Raw genomic sequence first — 14,664 nt, 5'->3', positions numbered from 1 at the left:
AAGGTGATGCTGAGTGTGCAACACCATCCTGAGGGCATTTGCAGGCGGGGCCGCTTGGAGGCCGCTGAGGGCCGTGCCGGAGGGCAGGGCGGGCCTACAGGAGCTGAGCGGGCTGTGGCCAAAACACGCAGGCGGAGTGCAGAGCACAGACATACACTTTCTCTTTCGGTCCTTTCAAAACGCGGGGGGGGGGGGGGGGGGGGAGGCGCGGTAAGGGGGTGTCCCAGGTGCTTTAGAGTAAGAGGGCAAACCGAGTCCTCAAAGACAAATTCTTGCGCAGCCCACCATCTGCTAGCCAGCCCCTGGCTTCTCTCCTGTGCCACCACTTCCAGAGCAGAAAAGAGGACAGTGTCTGAGGACAGGTCTAAGAGAAACCTTTAAAGACCGCGTGGAGAAGAGCGGCTTGTAAATGAAAATCAGTCCCGGCCTGAGCACCTAGCGTCATATGTGAGTGACTGAGGCCCCGAGCACCTAGCGTCATATGTGAGTGACTGAGTCCCTGAGCACCTAGCGTCATATGTGAGTACTGAGGCCCCGAGCACTTAGCGTCATATGTGAGTGACTGAGGCCCCGAGCACCTAGCGTCATATGTGAGTGACTGAGGCCCCGAGCACCTAGCGTCATATGTGAGTGACTGGGCCCTGAGCACCTAGCGTCATATGTGAGTGACTGAGTCCCCGAGCACCTAGCGTCATATGTGAGTACTGAGGCCCCGAGCACCTAGCGTCATATGTGAGTGACTGAGGCCCCGAGCACCTAGCGTCATATGTGAGTGACTGAGGCCCCGAGCACCTAGCGTCATATGTGAGTGACTGAGGCCCCGAGCACCTAGCGTCATATGTGAGTGACTGAGGCCCCGAGCACCTAGCGTCATATGTGAGTGACTGAGGCCCCAAGCACCTAGCGTCATATGTGAGTGACTGAGGCCCCGAGCACCTAGCGTCATATGTGAGTGACTGAGGCCCCGAGCACCTAGTGTCATATGTGAGTGACTGAGGCCCCGAGCACCTAGCGTCATATGTGAGTGACTGTGGCCCCGAGCACCTAGCGTCATATGTGAGTGACTGGGGCCCCGAGCACCTAGCGTCATATGTGAGTGACTGGGGCCCCGAGCACCTAGCGTCATATGTGAGTGACTGGGCCCTGAGCAGTCGGGCCCTCAGCGGTTGCCACCAGGTCTGAGGTCCCGAGCGATGCCTGAGCCGCAGGCTGTGCTCCTCCCCGCCTTTCTCATGCTGTAGCCACACGCTGGCCTCTTGGGGCTCTTTTCACAGTGGGAGTCAGGATGCTTCATGCTTGTACCGTTTTTTCCAGACTGATTCTCTGCTGACCAGTTGGCACCTTCCATGTGCCAGAGCTTTGTGTGAAAGGCAGCGTGTTCTGTGAGGGCACCACTCCCAGACGCGGAGGCTGCTCCTGCGTTAGTCCTGTTCAGTGTGAACACGCTTCCTTTCTTTTCTGCTCTCTGTCATGGCCACGGTCAAGTGACACTGATAGGCCTGTGATGGTTCACAGACAACTGGTCCTAACGCGTTCCTTCCCTCCCACTGAGGTCTTTGCGTCCAGTCTCCGCACGTCCGGCCTCCTCTGAATCCACGCCCTTCCCTTGCAGGTGCGATGAAGCCAGCAGGGCCCATGGGGGCTGCGCCTGGCGGGGTGCTGCCTCCGGGCCCCCCGCCTCCTGGACCACATCAGTTTGGCCAGAACGGAGCTCATGCCCAGGGTCGTCCTCCCCAGAGGTGAGTGGGACGGATTCCAGCCTCGTTTGTCTAGTCCACGAACACTGTCTCAGGTCCTTCCAAACCCACGTGTTTATCCACTGAAAGTTTGACCTCCTGGTCTGGCCTCATCCTCGAAAGCATCTACTGGCCGAGTGCCCCGGGACACAGAGCTCTTAGAAAGCCAGGAGGGACAGCTCAGCACTGTGGTAGGCGGCGGGAACCCACCAGGTGCCGCCCAGACCTGGGGCTGCAGCCTCGGTGCCCGGTTTCTGCTGGGAAAGAACTCAGAGCGAGACCCAGCCTGTAGGAGACATTTCCTGGGTCAATGGCAGAGGGGGAGAAGCTCCTGGAAGAAACGGGCTGAGGAAGCACGTTGTGGAGGTAAAGGCAGGGCCCTTGGAGCGGGGGAGTGAGAGCTAAGGGCAGTTGCCTGGGTGTTGGGAGTGGGGGGAAGGGAAAGGCAGGGGCCTGCTCCGGGAGGGAATGCCAGACTGGGCCCTCTGTCCTGAGGGCTTAGGGGCGGGTGGAGATTTTAGGGGAGGTCCCAGGAGAAAGTGTCAGTAGAATATTGAGCAGCTTTCAGGGTGTGGTCTCCACTGATTGACGGGCCGCACCAGGGCAGGGGTCATTATCCAATGCGGCTGGTCCTGAGGTCAGCGTGGCTGGTTTTATTGCTTCTCTGGGCCTGGAGCTGACATACAACTGAGGCCTCGCTGTTGTCTCGAAGGAGGAAAGGTCAGGGGTCCAAACCGAATGAGCAGCAATATGCTAGGGAGGAAAGGTCACCCTGGGGGCGGGGGGGGGGGGGCGGGGTCCCACCCGCAAGTGCTTCTCCCTTGCTAGGCTCCCAGGGCTTTCCACCCTGCTGACCTGCACCTGCCCATGGTCCTTGCTCGCTCATGTCTCGCTGCCTATAGCTCAGTACATGTTAGAAATACATAGAAGTTACTGTGTCAGCACCAGGCGTTCTACTGTTTGGTTACAGGCATCTTATTTCAGTTTTGTATTCATCTCTCACTTCTCAGTTGTCAATGGCCCGTATCCCCAATACAATTGTAAACCCCCTCGTCTCTCAGTTCCTTCACGGAACTGAGCGCAGTGCCTGCAGGTGCTTGATAAATATTTAAAAATTAAATCAGAGGCGGCCCAGGGGAGAGCGTGGATTTGCCGTCCAGGCGGGAGGGAAAGCAGCACAGGGGGGAAGCCCGGGCCGCCGGGAGGGGGGTGCTCCCCGCCTGCAGCCCCTCCAGACTGTCCCCGGGAGGGAGCCTGTCACCCGCCCCGCAGGAGACCCGTGCTTGTGTGTCCACCGAGAGGTTGTGTGAGAAGCTGTGCCCAGTAGACACTGTTTGCCTGGGAATTTCTCCAAGCATCACCCGAGGCTGCTGTCTCTCAGCTTTCTTCCCCAGGTGGTCAGGCTGCAAGGTCGGGGGGCCCCCCGTGTGAATCTGGGCCCTGTAGATAGTGGAGCCATTTCATCACCAGGTCACAGGACCCCTGGTCCTCAGGGGGGAGGGCCCCCTGCAGTTTTCAGTCGGTTAATGTGAGGCCGCCGGCTCCTGGCTCGTGTTTGTCCTGACAGCCTGGGCGTGGGAGGGGCGGCTGTGCGAGGCCGAGCGGCCAGGCAGGACACGGTGAGGCTGAGCAGTTGGCAGGTGACCGGTCTGGGGCGGGTCAGAAGTCAGAGGGCAGACCCCGCAGCTCTTCCGGGTGAAGCCTACGGGCTGTGGTGCTGGCGCTGCTGCCGCCCCGTCTCCTGCTTCTAACCGCGGGATGGAGGTCTCCGTCTGTCCGTCCGGAGGGGAAAAGGAAGTCTCCGTCTGTCCGTCCGGAGGGGAAATGGAGGTCTCCGTCTGTCCGTCCGGAGGGGAAAAGGAAGTCTCCGTCTGTCCGTCCGGAGGGGAAATGGAGGTCTCCGTCTGTCCGTCCGGAGGGGAAAAGGAAGTCTCCGTCTGTCCGTCCGGAGGGGGAATGGAAGTCTCCGTCTGTCCGTCCGGAGGGGAAATGGAAGTCTCCGTCTGTCCGTCCGGAGGGGAAAAGGAGGTCTCCGTCTGTCCGTCCGGAGGGGAAAAGGAAGTCTCCGTCTGTCCTTCCGGAGGGGAAATGGAAGTCTCCCTCTGTCCGTCCGGAGGGGAAAAGGAAGTCTCCGTCTGTCCGTCCGGAGGGGAAAAGGAAGTCTCCGTCTGTCCGTCCGAGGGGAAAAGGAAGTCTCCGTCTGTCCGTCCGGAGGGGAAAAGGAAGTCTCCGTCTGTCCGTCCGGAGGGGAAACCGTCTGTCCGTCTGGAGGGGAAAAGGAAGTCTCCCTCTGTCCGTCCGGAGGGGAAAAGGAAGTCTCCCTCTGTCCGTCCGGAGGGGAAAAGGAAGTCTCCCTCTGTCCGTCCGGAGGGGGAATGGAAGTCTCCGTCTGTCCGTCCGGAGGGGGAATGGACGTCTCTGTCTGTCCGTCCGGAGGGGAAAAGGAAGTCTCCGTCTGTCCGTCTGGAGGGGAAACCGTCTGTCCATCTGGAGGGGAAATGGAAGTCTCCCTCTGTCCGTCCGGAGGGGAAAAGGAAGTCTCCGTCTGTCCGTCCGGAGGGGGAATGGAAGTCTCCGTCTGTCCGTCCGGAGGGGAAAAGGAAGTCTCCGCCTGTCCGTCCGGAGGGGAAAAGGAAGTCTCCGTCTGTCCGTCCGGAGGGGGAATGGAAGTCTCCGTCTGTCCGTCCGGAGGGGAAAAGGAGGTCTCCGTCTGTCCGTCCGGAGGGGAAAAGGAAGTCTCCGTCTGTCCGTCCGGAGGGGAAAAGGAAGTCTCCGTCTGTCCGTCCGGAGGGGAAAAGGAAGTCTCCGTCTGTCCGTCCGGAGGGGAAAAGGAAGTCTCCGTCTGTCCGTCCGGAGGGGAAAAGGAAGTCTCCCTCTGTCCATCCGGAGGGGAAAAGGAAGTCTCCATCTGTCCGTCCGGAGGGGAAATGGAAGTCTCCGTCTGTCCGTCCGGAGGGGAAATGGAAGTCTCCGTCTGTCCGTCCGGAGGGGAAAAGGAAGTCTCCATCTCTCCGTCCGGAGCGGCGGAAGGAGAAGGTCTGGGGCAGTCGGCTGCTGTGAACTGCCAGCATCGCGGACGTCTTTTACGGAAGAAATGTAAAAGTTGAACAGCTGCTTTGAAGCGAAGAGAAGGTGTGGGTCCCTGGTGTCAGCTTTTGGTTCTGCCCCTGTGTTTCCCGGTTCGGCTCCTTGGGCTCAGTGAGCCATGGCCGTCGCCGGCAGGCGGGCCTGGTGTGGGCGGAGCTCGGCGGGGTCTGGCTCCAGGGTCGGGTGAGCTCGCTCTCCCGGCTCAGGCATGACTGGCCGGACCAGGAACTACCCTGAGCCTTGGTTCCTCACCCCCATGGGAGGGGCGCCGTGCACGGCCGGGCCCCACACCTGGGGACCGGTCAGTGCCACATCCACGGGTGGAGACCGCTGCCTCTGTGGCTTCGGGTCCTATGGTCCCCCTCGTGACAGCTGTATCTAGGGACCCCCTGTGGTCCCAGCCAGGCACCCGCAGACCTTGCCCCTCTCCTCCACATTCACCTGCTTCCACGTGAACTGTGAGTGAAGGTCAGGGATGGGGCGAAACACCAGAGGTCAGGGAAGTCCCGTGTGCAGGCTCAGCCCTGGGGTCACCAGGATGCTGCTGCATGACTCACCCTGAGCTCAGCTCCAGAACATGGAAGACAGCGCAGACATGTCATTTCCCTGGTGCCCACGAGAGGCGCATTTAATTTTATAAGTTATTGGTGTTCGTGGTATGTCACGTGCCTATGAACCTCCATGGTCTATTTAACATCCTCTTTCTCTCTTAGATTTCCAGGCCCTCCACCTGCCAACAGCGCGACACCCTCCTATGCCCCTTATCCACCCGCGACACAGTCATCGTATCCGAGTGCCATGCCCGCTGCATCCGTCTCCCAGCTGGGCAGCCAGCTGGACACCATGCACATCAGCTACGGTAACCGTGCCCCTCGCAGCGCTCCTGGGCCGCCTGCGTCCGGAGCACGTGAATGAGAGAGGTTCTCTCTTTCCAAATGCACGTAGCCCTGGCGCGGCACGCCCTAGTCGCATTCCGGACTTTTTGATATTGCTCATCTGTATTGTGAATGGCTGTAATTAATTGCCCCTGACCGTGCTGCCATTTATTTTAAGGTAGTTGAAGGATCCTACGATACCTTACGTTCAATACACAACAGAAAACACAAAATGCTGAGGTCACAAATAAGCCTTAGGGCGGTGAGCTTCCTTTAGGAAACATGAGGGCAGCTTAGCCTCGTGCTGTGTGGGCCCTCAGTGAGAGGTGTTCCCCGAGCGCTGGGTCCCGGGAAAGGGCCCCGGTGCCGGGGCGGCAGAGCGGTGAAGGGCGAGAAAGCGGGGCCCGTGCGGAGTCCCCCGCGGTGCTGGGTGCTCGGGCCCAGGGGCTGTCTGCCCTGATCACGGCACAGCCAGCCCTTTATCTTCTCAAAGAATGTTTCCGTTACTTAGCGTTAGTGTCAGATTTATCAGTGGAAAAACCCTCAGAATACTTCTTATCTCTTACTGATTCCAAATGGGTAAGTCTCCAGTGAAGCAACGCGAGTCCACACACTCAGGAAAGAGAAATGATCGGGCTTTACAGCTATTCCAGTAGGACTGGAAGGCGTGTCCGCGGCCCCGCCGCCTCCCTGGCCTTGCCTACCTGGTTCTGAATCCGCTGCTTCGGGAACAGCACAGGATGAAAATAACGGACTGGCTGTGTGGTGACCTTAATAACTCCTGTTGCGTAGCCACGGTTACGTGTGTCCATCTCCTGTGTGACTGTCTCGATTTTGTACCGGATGCCATTCCTTCATTAAGGCATATATCATACAAAGTCAATGCGGCTGAGTTAAAACTTAATCAGCTCATCTTCTCACTGAAATGATTGATGCTCTCGTTCCCCTTTAAAATGTCCTGTGTGAGATGCCCCAGATGACATCTGTGTCGCTTGCTGAGTGAAGGTGGCCCTTGTGGCCGAGAAGGAAGTGGGGTTCGTGGTGCTTCTTGCTTCACGTCAGGAAAGTGCCCGCCGTGTCCTTGGCGGGCCAGAGAGAGACGCGGTGTGGGCTGACTGGTCGTCTTCCCGCACAGGTTCGGGCATGGCCCCCCCTGGCCAGGCGCCCCCGGGCTCCCTGTCCGCACCCTCGGGCCGGGGTCCTCCTCCGCCTCTGCAGCCGTCCATTCTGCAGCCTGGGTCCCAGGTTCTGCCCCCACCGCCCTCTGCACAGAACGGCCTGGGCACACCACCCATGCCTCCGAGTGCCCAGCTGCAGCCCCCGCCTCTCCCAGGACAGACCCCGGGCAGTGGGTACCCCCCGCAGCAAGGTAAGACGGGCAGGGCCCAGGGCAGGGCCTGGTGATCGGGGGCTACCCTTCCTGGGAAATCAGCTTTGTTCCTGTTCCTGCGCCCCTGTCACCAGCTTTAAGGGAGGGGGCTTTTGAACAGTGTGGCCACTGAGAAGAAAGGGCTCCGGGACGGTCCCACGCGGCTCCCTGCCTGTGCACAGGCGAATGGCGCAGCGTGCCTGGCTGACCAGCAGGGCTGTGCCCATGGGCCCCACCTCTAGATTTGGCTTCTAGTGATTTCTTTGTAAAATTTTTCCAAACAGGCAACTATGGCCCCCAGATGCCAGGCGCACAGCTGGCGTACCCAGGAGGCTTCCCCGGAGGGCCTGCGCAGATGGCGGGCCCGCCCCCGCCCCAGAGGAAGCTGGATCCTGACGCCGTGCCCAGCCCCGTAAGCACCCCTCTTGCTCCTCAGTCTCCCTCCCAAAGGGCCACTCTGTGCTCATCCTTCCCAGACACTCTCTGGGGTGCGGCATCTCCCCGTCCCTTCGGTGGCGGACACTCACCACGCAGGGGAGGCTTCCTTCCTGTGTGGGGGCAGAGGGGTCATGGCACACGGGCTGTCCGTGAGAGAAGCAGCCCATGTAGATTTTCCTTTGATAGTCTATGAACTCGCAGTATCTGCTAATGTATTTATTATATTGGCAGTATTTATTATGTTCAATGAGTCATTAGTAGTAGGAGTGTATCCTGTATACACATACTATTTAAATAACTAAGGGACCCTTTTTAATAAGAGTACGATTTCCGTGGAGAGCGAAAGCATATTGCAGTTCGCATATTAAAAAACAAAATTATTTTTGAACCAAAGAACTTATATACATATATGCGTAACCCATGGACACAGACAATAGTGTAGTGAAGGCCTGGGGGTGGTGGTGCGGGTGTGGGATGGAGGGGGTCAATGGGGAAGAAAAGAGGGGACATATGTAATACTTTCAACAATAAAGGTAAATTTTAAAAATTATTTAATATAGACTTAGAGCTATAACTTAATTATTTTCCATCCAAGAGGAGGATTGCTCTAGGAACTGTATCAGTCAGCGTTCACTAAGTTACTCTGTGTAACAAATAGCGCCCAGCTCTGCTCACAACGGCAGAGATTTGCTGTCACCTAAATGGCCTGCAGGCTGCAGCAGCTGCAGTTTGGCCCCTGCCCTTGTTCCAGATTCCAGGGTGAGGGGACATCCCCTTGGGGGCGTGTTATTTTATGGCAAAGCGAGAAAAGGAAGAGGGCTGTGAGGGTACAGCAGCTCGTAGAGCTTCCAGTCCCACGTGTGCCCCAGGACGGCCTCGCAGCGTCGGCTGGGAGCTGTTAGCAATCCATGCTCAGCTGCACCCAGGCCCACTGAAGCCAGATCTCTGGGCGCTGGATCTGTTCTCGCGAGCTCTCCGGTGATTCTCTGGCATTTGGGAAGCAGCTCCCTCAGTGATTCCTTTCTCGTGGCTGTAAACGAGAGTGCGGATAGTCCTGGTCAAGATCTTTCCCTGAACCCAGATTCTAACCCCCTCTTCTAGCTCCTTGGCCAAAACACTCGATTCTCTTTCTCACACGCCTTCCGGTTAGCCCTTTGGCTGACTCTCTTGGTCCTGGTCCTGTCCTGGTCCTGTCCTGGTGCCCCCAATGTCCCCGCCTCGCCCTCCCACCTGGGTTCCGGGCAGAGCCTCCTGTGGGCCAGGGCTGGTAGGTAGACATTCCCATGCTTGTGGAATGAATGAGTGAACGTTAACAACAAAAGCAAGAGCAGCATGTGCTGTGATTCATCCTGACATTGAAATACGTACAGGAAAATCAGTCCGGTGGTACTTGTACCCTAAAAGCAATAAAATAGCAATGCCAGGTGGTTAGGTTCCTATCACCACAGTAGCATGCTTTTGCTACTAACGACATCCTCGCTTCTGGAAAGAAAGGATAACATCCTGTTCACTGAGTGCCTGCTGCACAGCAGTCAGCCAGTGCTCCCCGCCTCAGCCCCGGAGTGAGGCCCTGGTCTCCTCCTCAGGACTCCCTCTCTCCCTCTGTGTCTGCAGGAGCCTGTCAGACCCAAGTTCTCCTGCCCCTGCTCCCCAGGTCACATCCCTGCCCTTGGCAGCCCCGAGACACGCCTTCGTGCCCCCCCACATACACCCCTCCCCCGATCCTGATCACTTTCCCAGAGAACGCCTCTCTCCTCCCTGGTCCTTTTCGTGACCCTGAGCACGATCACGGCAGATCGTGTGAGAGCGGTTCCCGGGGCTCCTCTTCGGGAGGGCGGCAGCGTCTCCACGTGCTGGTGGCTTGGCTTTGTCAGGAGTCACTGTCACCGAGTCAAAGCCCTTGAAGCACAAGTCACACTCAGAGCCACTGTTGGAATTTCTGGTAATAAGTCTCATCTCTAGGCCTGCTTTCTGAGCACATATATTCGAGGTCAATTTAAAAAGCGATAATATATATTTTTTAAATTACTGGAACTGTTACAGTATTTTTTACTCTCTTCGTAGTATTCCAGCCAATATGTAGATTAATTTAGAAATGTAATTGCCATGTATGACATCCTGTCTTTGGAGCCAGTGCTTGTAAATTGCAAATGGCTAATTTAAAAACAAACTTTCTGGAAATAATCTATTTGAAAACTAAGAACCATCTATGTTCAATATGTAGGCTACATGATTTTTATTTCACTGTCATATTTGACACTTCATTGGTGAAACCATTACAGTAAATGTTGATAATATAAAATCTATTCCAGTTTTGAATGAACCAGGTTATTGTTGAGCTATAGAAACTGTGGTTAAATACGGAATGTAATTAGTGTTTTGGTTATCCTGTTTGCCTCCTGTGTCTGCCCATGCTAGCTTGAGTCTCCTCTGTGTTCCACAGTAATTGTGTTTGGAGCATATTCTATATCTTTAATTCAATTAGAATCCCAGTCCTATGATTTGAATGAGGGAGACAGGATGTGTAGACTTACAGGCAGGCGGAACCGGTGTCTGGCATGCCTTCAGACCCCTGGTGTCAGCGCCAGCCAGCCTGGAGGGGTGAATTGGGGGGTGGGCCGGGCACCATTTCAGAGTTTGGGGGAGGACAGTTTATTATTGTGAGTAATTTCTTTTGGAACATAAAAAACTGTATATCTTCCAAAGCCACGTACTTCAGTTTGACACTTGCCTTATTTCTCCAGTTTCCCCTCTTTCCTCTCTCTTGTCTGACCCTGCTCTCGCTTATCCCCATGGAGAAAGGAGGCGGCAGGGAGAAGAGAGAGGAAAAGAATTCTTAGGGTTCCCTCTTGTTTCTTCTGGTTCCACACAACAACTCCTGCTCATTGTTGTCACCCCAAAGCAAATACAACAGAAAGACAATGTTTGTCCCTCAGTTTTTCATCACGAAATGTTTTCTTGGAGAAATTTCTGAGGTTTCCAAATGAAGCGGCTTGTGTTCTCTTCTGACTTGTACCCTGTGGGAACCCCACCCGGGACACTGTTCGTCTCACGTCTCAGGGAGCAGGGGGAGGGGGGCCAGAGGGTGCTGAAGGCCAAACGGGATTTGAGGAGGAACTGAAGGCTTGTTTGGGTCGTATGTTGTAAATCCTTTCGTCTACACTCATTTTTAGCCTTCTAGGCTTTTCTTTAATTGCAAACATTATTTTCTTTAAAAAGTTATTTTCAATTTATTTTCCTACCAGATTTTAAAAAAATGTTTATATCCCAATAAACAAATTGAATAAAAATAAAGTTCTCTGAAGGGTTGGGTCAGAGCTCAGAGTATTAAGAATAGAATTTGGAAGCTACTGATCTAACGCTGTCATAGTCAACATTGGCGAGACATACGACGTGGCAGTTTCTAAGGAGAATTTGCTCTGCAATGAGCCTGTGTTTGTGTGAGTAGTGAGAGGGGCAGGCACGTGGAGATGACATGACTAACTTGCTCTTGCTGTCTTCTTGATCAGATCCAGGTGATTGAGAATGACCGAGCCGCCAGAGGAGGACAGGTGTATGCCACCAGCACCAGAGGCCAGGTCCCTCCCCTGGTCACCACAGACTGCGTGGTGCAAGATCAAGGTATGTACTTGCAACAATAGTTTTGATTGAGGTTTTACAATTTTCGCAGCAGCATTATTATTATTTTTTAATATATCTTTATTGATTTCAGAAAAGAAGGGAGAAGGAGAGAGATAGAAATATAAATGATGAGAGAATCATTGATCGGCTGCCTCCTGCATGCCCCAAACTGGGGATTGATCCTGCAACCTGGGCATGTGCCCTGACTGGGAATCGAACCGAGATCTCCTGGTTCAGTGGTCAGCAAACTCATTAGTCAATAGAGCCAAATAGCAACAGTACAACGATTGAAATTTCTTTTGAGAGCCAAATTTTTTAAACTTAAACTTCTTCTAACGCCACTTCTTCAAAATAGACTCGCCCAGGCTGTGGTATTTTGTGGAAGAGCCACACTCAAGGGGCCAAAGAGCAGCATGTGGCTCACGAGCCGCAGTTTGCCGACCACTGTCCTGGTTCATAGGTTGACGCTTAACCACTGAGCCATGCTGGCCGGCTCGCAGCATTATTTTTAAGCTCGTGCACTGATCCCTTCAATCGCGCCTTCACTGATGGGAACGCTTTTACAGGTGATTCTGTGAAGACCCGTCTGCATCTCTGCAGAGCCTGAGGGGGACAGGGCTCTGTGGTCCAGCCACGTCACTCTGTACGTGGGACCCACGTTGGTACTTAAGCTCTCCAAGCCTCAGTTTCCCCTGCAGCGCCGTGCTCACCGCAGGGTGCACCATGAGGAGGTCACACAGAACAGAGAGCCCCGAGCACAGCGTCAGTCACCCAAGTACAGAGGTGGGGCTGCCAGCTGAGGTCTCATTTCGGGTGAGGGCAGAGCACCATCACAGTCTCAGAGGGTTCTTCACGCTCACCGACGGGTGTATTAGCCGGGCCCTCCTTTGTCACCTTAGTCGCTGCACAGGACCTGGAGGGTGGCATGGGCAGAGCGTGGGGCATTGAAGGCTGGAGATGTCGGCAGGCCGCGTCCCCGCCAGCCGCATCTTGACAGCAGCTCCTTTAAGATTCTGGGTCTGTGTTCCCTCTTTTCAGCCAGGATGAGGAGCGCTGAGCTCTGTCACGACTGCTCCCTGTCTGCTGTCACTCAGTCCACGTGTCAGCCTCGAGCAGGGTTGATCTTCCCGGAACATAGTGTCCTGTTGTTTATGGCAGTTAAAGTTCACCCTGATAAGATCGGACACCTAGACTACGAGATGCTGTTTGAATGGGTCATGTACTCGGCCCTGGAAGTATAATGTTGTTGTGTGAACACGCATTTTGTGCCATCTCATAGTTGTGGAGCCAGCCAGGTTCTAGTTGGGGGTCTCCCCTTCTCCCAGGTCTATCCTCTGAGCTGTCCTCAGTGCTGTCCAGGCAGCAGCTGGGGCAGAGGGGCTTTGTGGGGAGCTTCCCATGCCTGCACACCTAGCACAGCGGTATGCCTCACCTGCACGCCTCATACACCTGCACGCCTCGCACACCTGCCCGCCTTGCACACCTGCACACCTCGCATGCCTCCCACGCCTCGCACACCTGCACGTCTCGCACACCTGCACGCCTCGCACACCTGCACGTCTCGCACACCTGCACGCCTCGCACACCTGCACGCCTCGCACACCTCGCACTACTCGCACACCTGCACGCCTCGCACACCTGCACGCCTCGCACACCTGCACGCCTCGCACACCTGCATGCCTCGCACACCTGCATGTCTCACACAACTGCACACCTCACACACCTGCATGCCTCGCACACCTGCACACTTGCACATGAATCCAGGCTCCTTCCTACTGCCTACTGAGCTTTGCTCCTCTTGCCTCTGCACCTCAGCATCGCCCACCCTCAGTAACAAGTGAGAACTAACAGCTGCCCCAGGAGCCTGCCTGGGAAACCCCGCGTCTCTTCGGAGGCTTTGCTCACTGGTACTTTTCACTAAGGCCCCCTCTGCGACTGTTTAAAACTGCAGGCGCCTTCCTTAGCCAGGTGTGCATTCCCACCGCACTTCCGAGGCCACATACTGCCTCCTCTGTGGGGCTAATATTGTCTGTGTCCCCTCGGGGACAGCGTCTAACCCTTAGCCACCACGCAGCAAATGGTTTAGCAGTGCGTTCTCTTCACCATAATATATTACAGGTTTTAATTACAATTTAATGTCAAATTTTATTTTAGGAAAGTTATTCTAGAGATTCAAAGTATTCGTCATGACATGAAATAAATATAATTGGTTAAGAAACAATGTATATTAAAAATAGATTGAAGTGCTTTAAAACACATTTCTATTACAAGTAGAACTTTCGTTTCTAGATTTGATTTTCAGTTTAAAACGGACATAATCAAATGGAATCGTATTGAGGAAGTGTCCCCTGCTGACACACGTGGCCCAGGTGCTCAGCTCTCCGCAGCCGGGGAGTCGCTGGGAGGCGGGAGGGCGTAGTGCTCTGTGCTCTGTGCCTTTGCCCCGTTTCCCGTTGGCTCTAAGCTAAGGTGACCAGATCGTCCCGCTTTTGGCGGGACAAAACCGATTTTTAACAATTTGAACCTTTCCAAAGATAGGGACTTTTTAAAAACGCCGTGGGACGTGGGACAAATTGTTAAAAATCGGTTTTGTCCCGCCCAAAGCGGGACGATCTGGTCACCTTACTCCAAGCGCCCTGGGCCTGCCAGTGGGTGTATTCACACTGCTGTGGGGACAGTGAGAGCACCGCTGTCTGCTGAGAGGCTTGTGTTGTGCGAGCAGTCGCAGTGCCCCTAGAGGCTAGGTGGTGGAATTGCACAGTCCTCCTTTTTTTAGAAACCGTGTGTTTTACACACAGGCCATGCATTACCCAGAAGCCTCTTCACAGTGCTTACGTGTCCCAGAAGCCTCTTCACAGTGCTTACGTGTCCCGGTTTCTAGCTGATCTTCAGTGTGCCTCTGACTGTTTCAGGCAATGCCAGTCCTCGCTACATCCGCTGCACGACCTACTGCTTCCCGTGCACGGCAGACATGGCCAAGCAGGCTCAGATCCCCTTGGCCGCCGTCATCACGCCCTTCGCCGCAGTGCCTTCCAACGAGGTAAGAGTGATGGAGCAGCAGCGCAGTGACCTGCCAGCTCCGGCGTTCTGCCTGCAGCGTTGTTTTCTTGGACAGTATTTTGTATTGGAAACAGAAACTGGAACATGTATAGTGCAAAAACACGTCGTCATTCAATCCGTTATTCGTTAGGAAAACAAAAATCTGACAAGCTGCGTTTTGGGGCATCCTGTATACCAAGCACTGGTGGCCGGGTCACTTTCTGGCCTGTTGGAACGATGCACGTGAATACCACACCCGCCTGTGAGGCCTTAGTCCCCAGTTCAGGGCCGGTCTCTGGGTGTTCTGGGGAGGAGATAGCAGAGCCCAAGGTCCCGTCTCACTGCACCTGCTTACCAGTCCCTGGGCCAGGTGCCCAGCAGTGCTGCTCAGTCCGCGTGATTGGGAAGCATGAGCACATACATCTGCATGCTTCACCTTGGAAGGGTGTCCTCAGTACACGGGCAAGTGGGGGAGGGACAAAAGGGGGGCTATTTAAAG

General features: G+C 55.1%; 1 protein-coding gene across 1 annotated transcript in view; it reads left to right on the top strand.

Annotated features, from left to right (window-relative positions):
* SEC24D (SEC24 homolog D, COPII coat complex component) overlaps positions 1 to 14,664 on the top strand; it is a 63,696-nt gene that overhangs the window by 10,122 nt on the left and 38,910 nt on the right. Inside the window, exons 3-8 of the mRNA XM_054717078.1 lie at positions 1,613 to 1,739; positions 5,537 to 5,682; positions 6,834 to 7,067; positions 7,352 to 7,479; positions 11,015 to 11,126; positions 14,039 to 14,166. Of these exons, the coding sequence (XP_054573053.1) occupies positions 1,613 to 1,739; positions 5,537 to 5,682; positions 6,834 to 7,067; positions 7,352 to 7,479; positions 11,015 to 11,126; positions 14,039 to 14,166 (875 nt within the window). The remainder of the gene's footprint in view (positions 1 to 1,612; positions 1,740 to 5,536; positions 5,683 to 6,833; positions 7,068 to 7,351; positions 7,480 to 11,014; positions 11,127 to 14,038; positions 14,167 to 14,664) is intronic.

This window comes from Eptesicus fuscus, chromosome 6 (genome assembly GCF_027574615.1).
Source record: "Eptesicus fuscus isolate TK198812 chromosome 6, DD_ASM_mEF_20220401, whole genome shotgun sequence".
Taxonomy (NCBI): Eukaryota; Metazoa; Chordata; class Mammalia; order Chiroptera; family Vespertilionidae; genus Eptesicus; species Eptesicus fuscus.
Note: the sequence above shows the minus strand (reverse complement) of the source record. Positions and strands in the feature narration are given on the sequence as shown.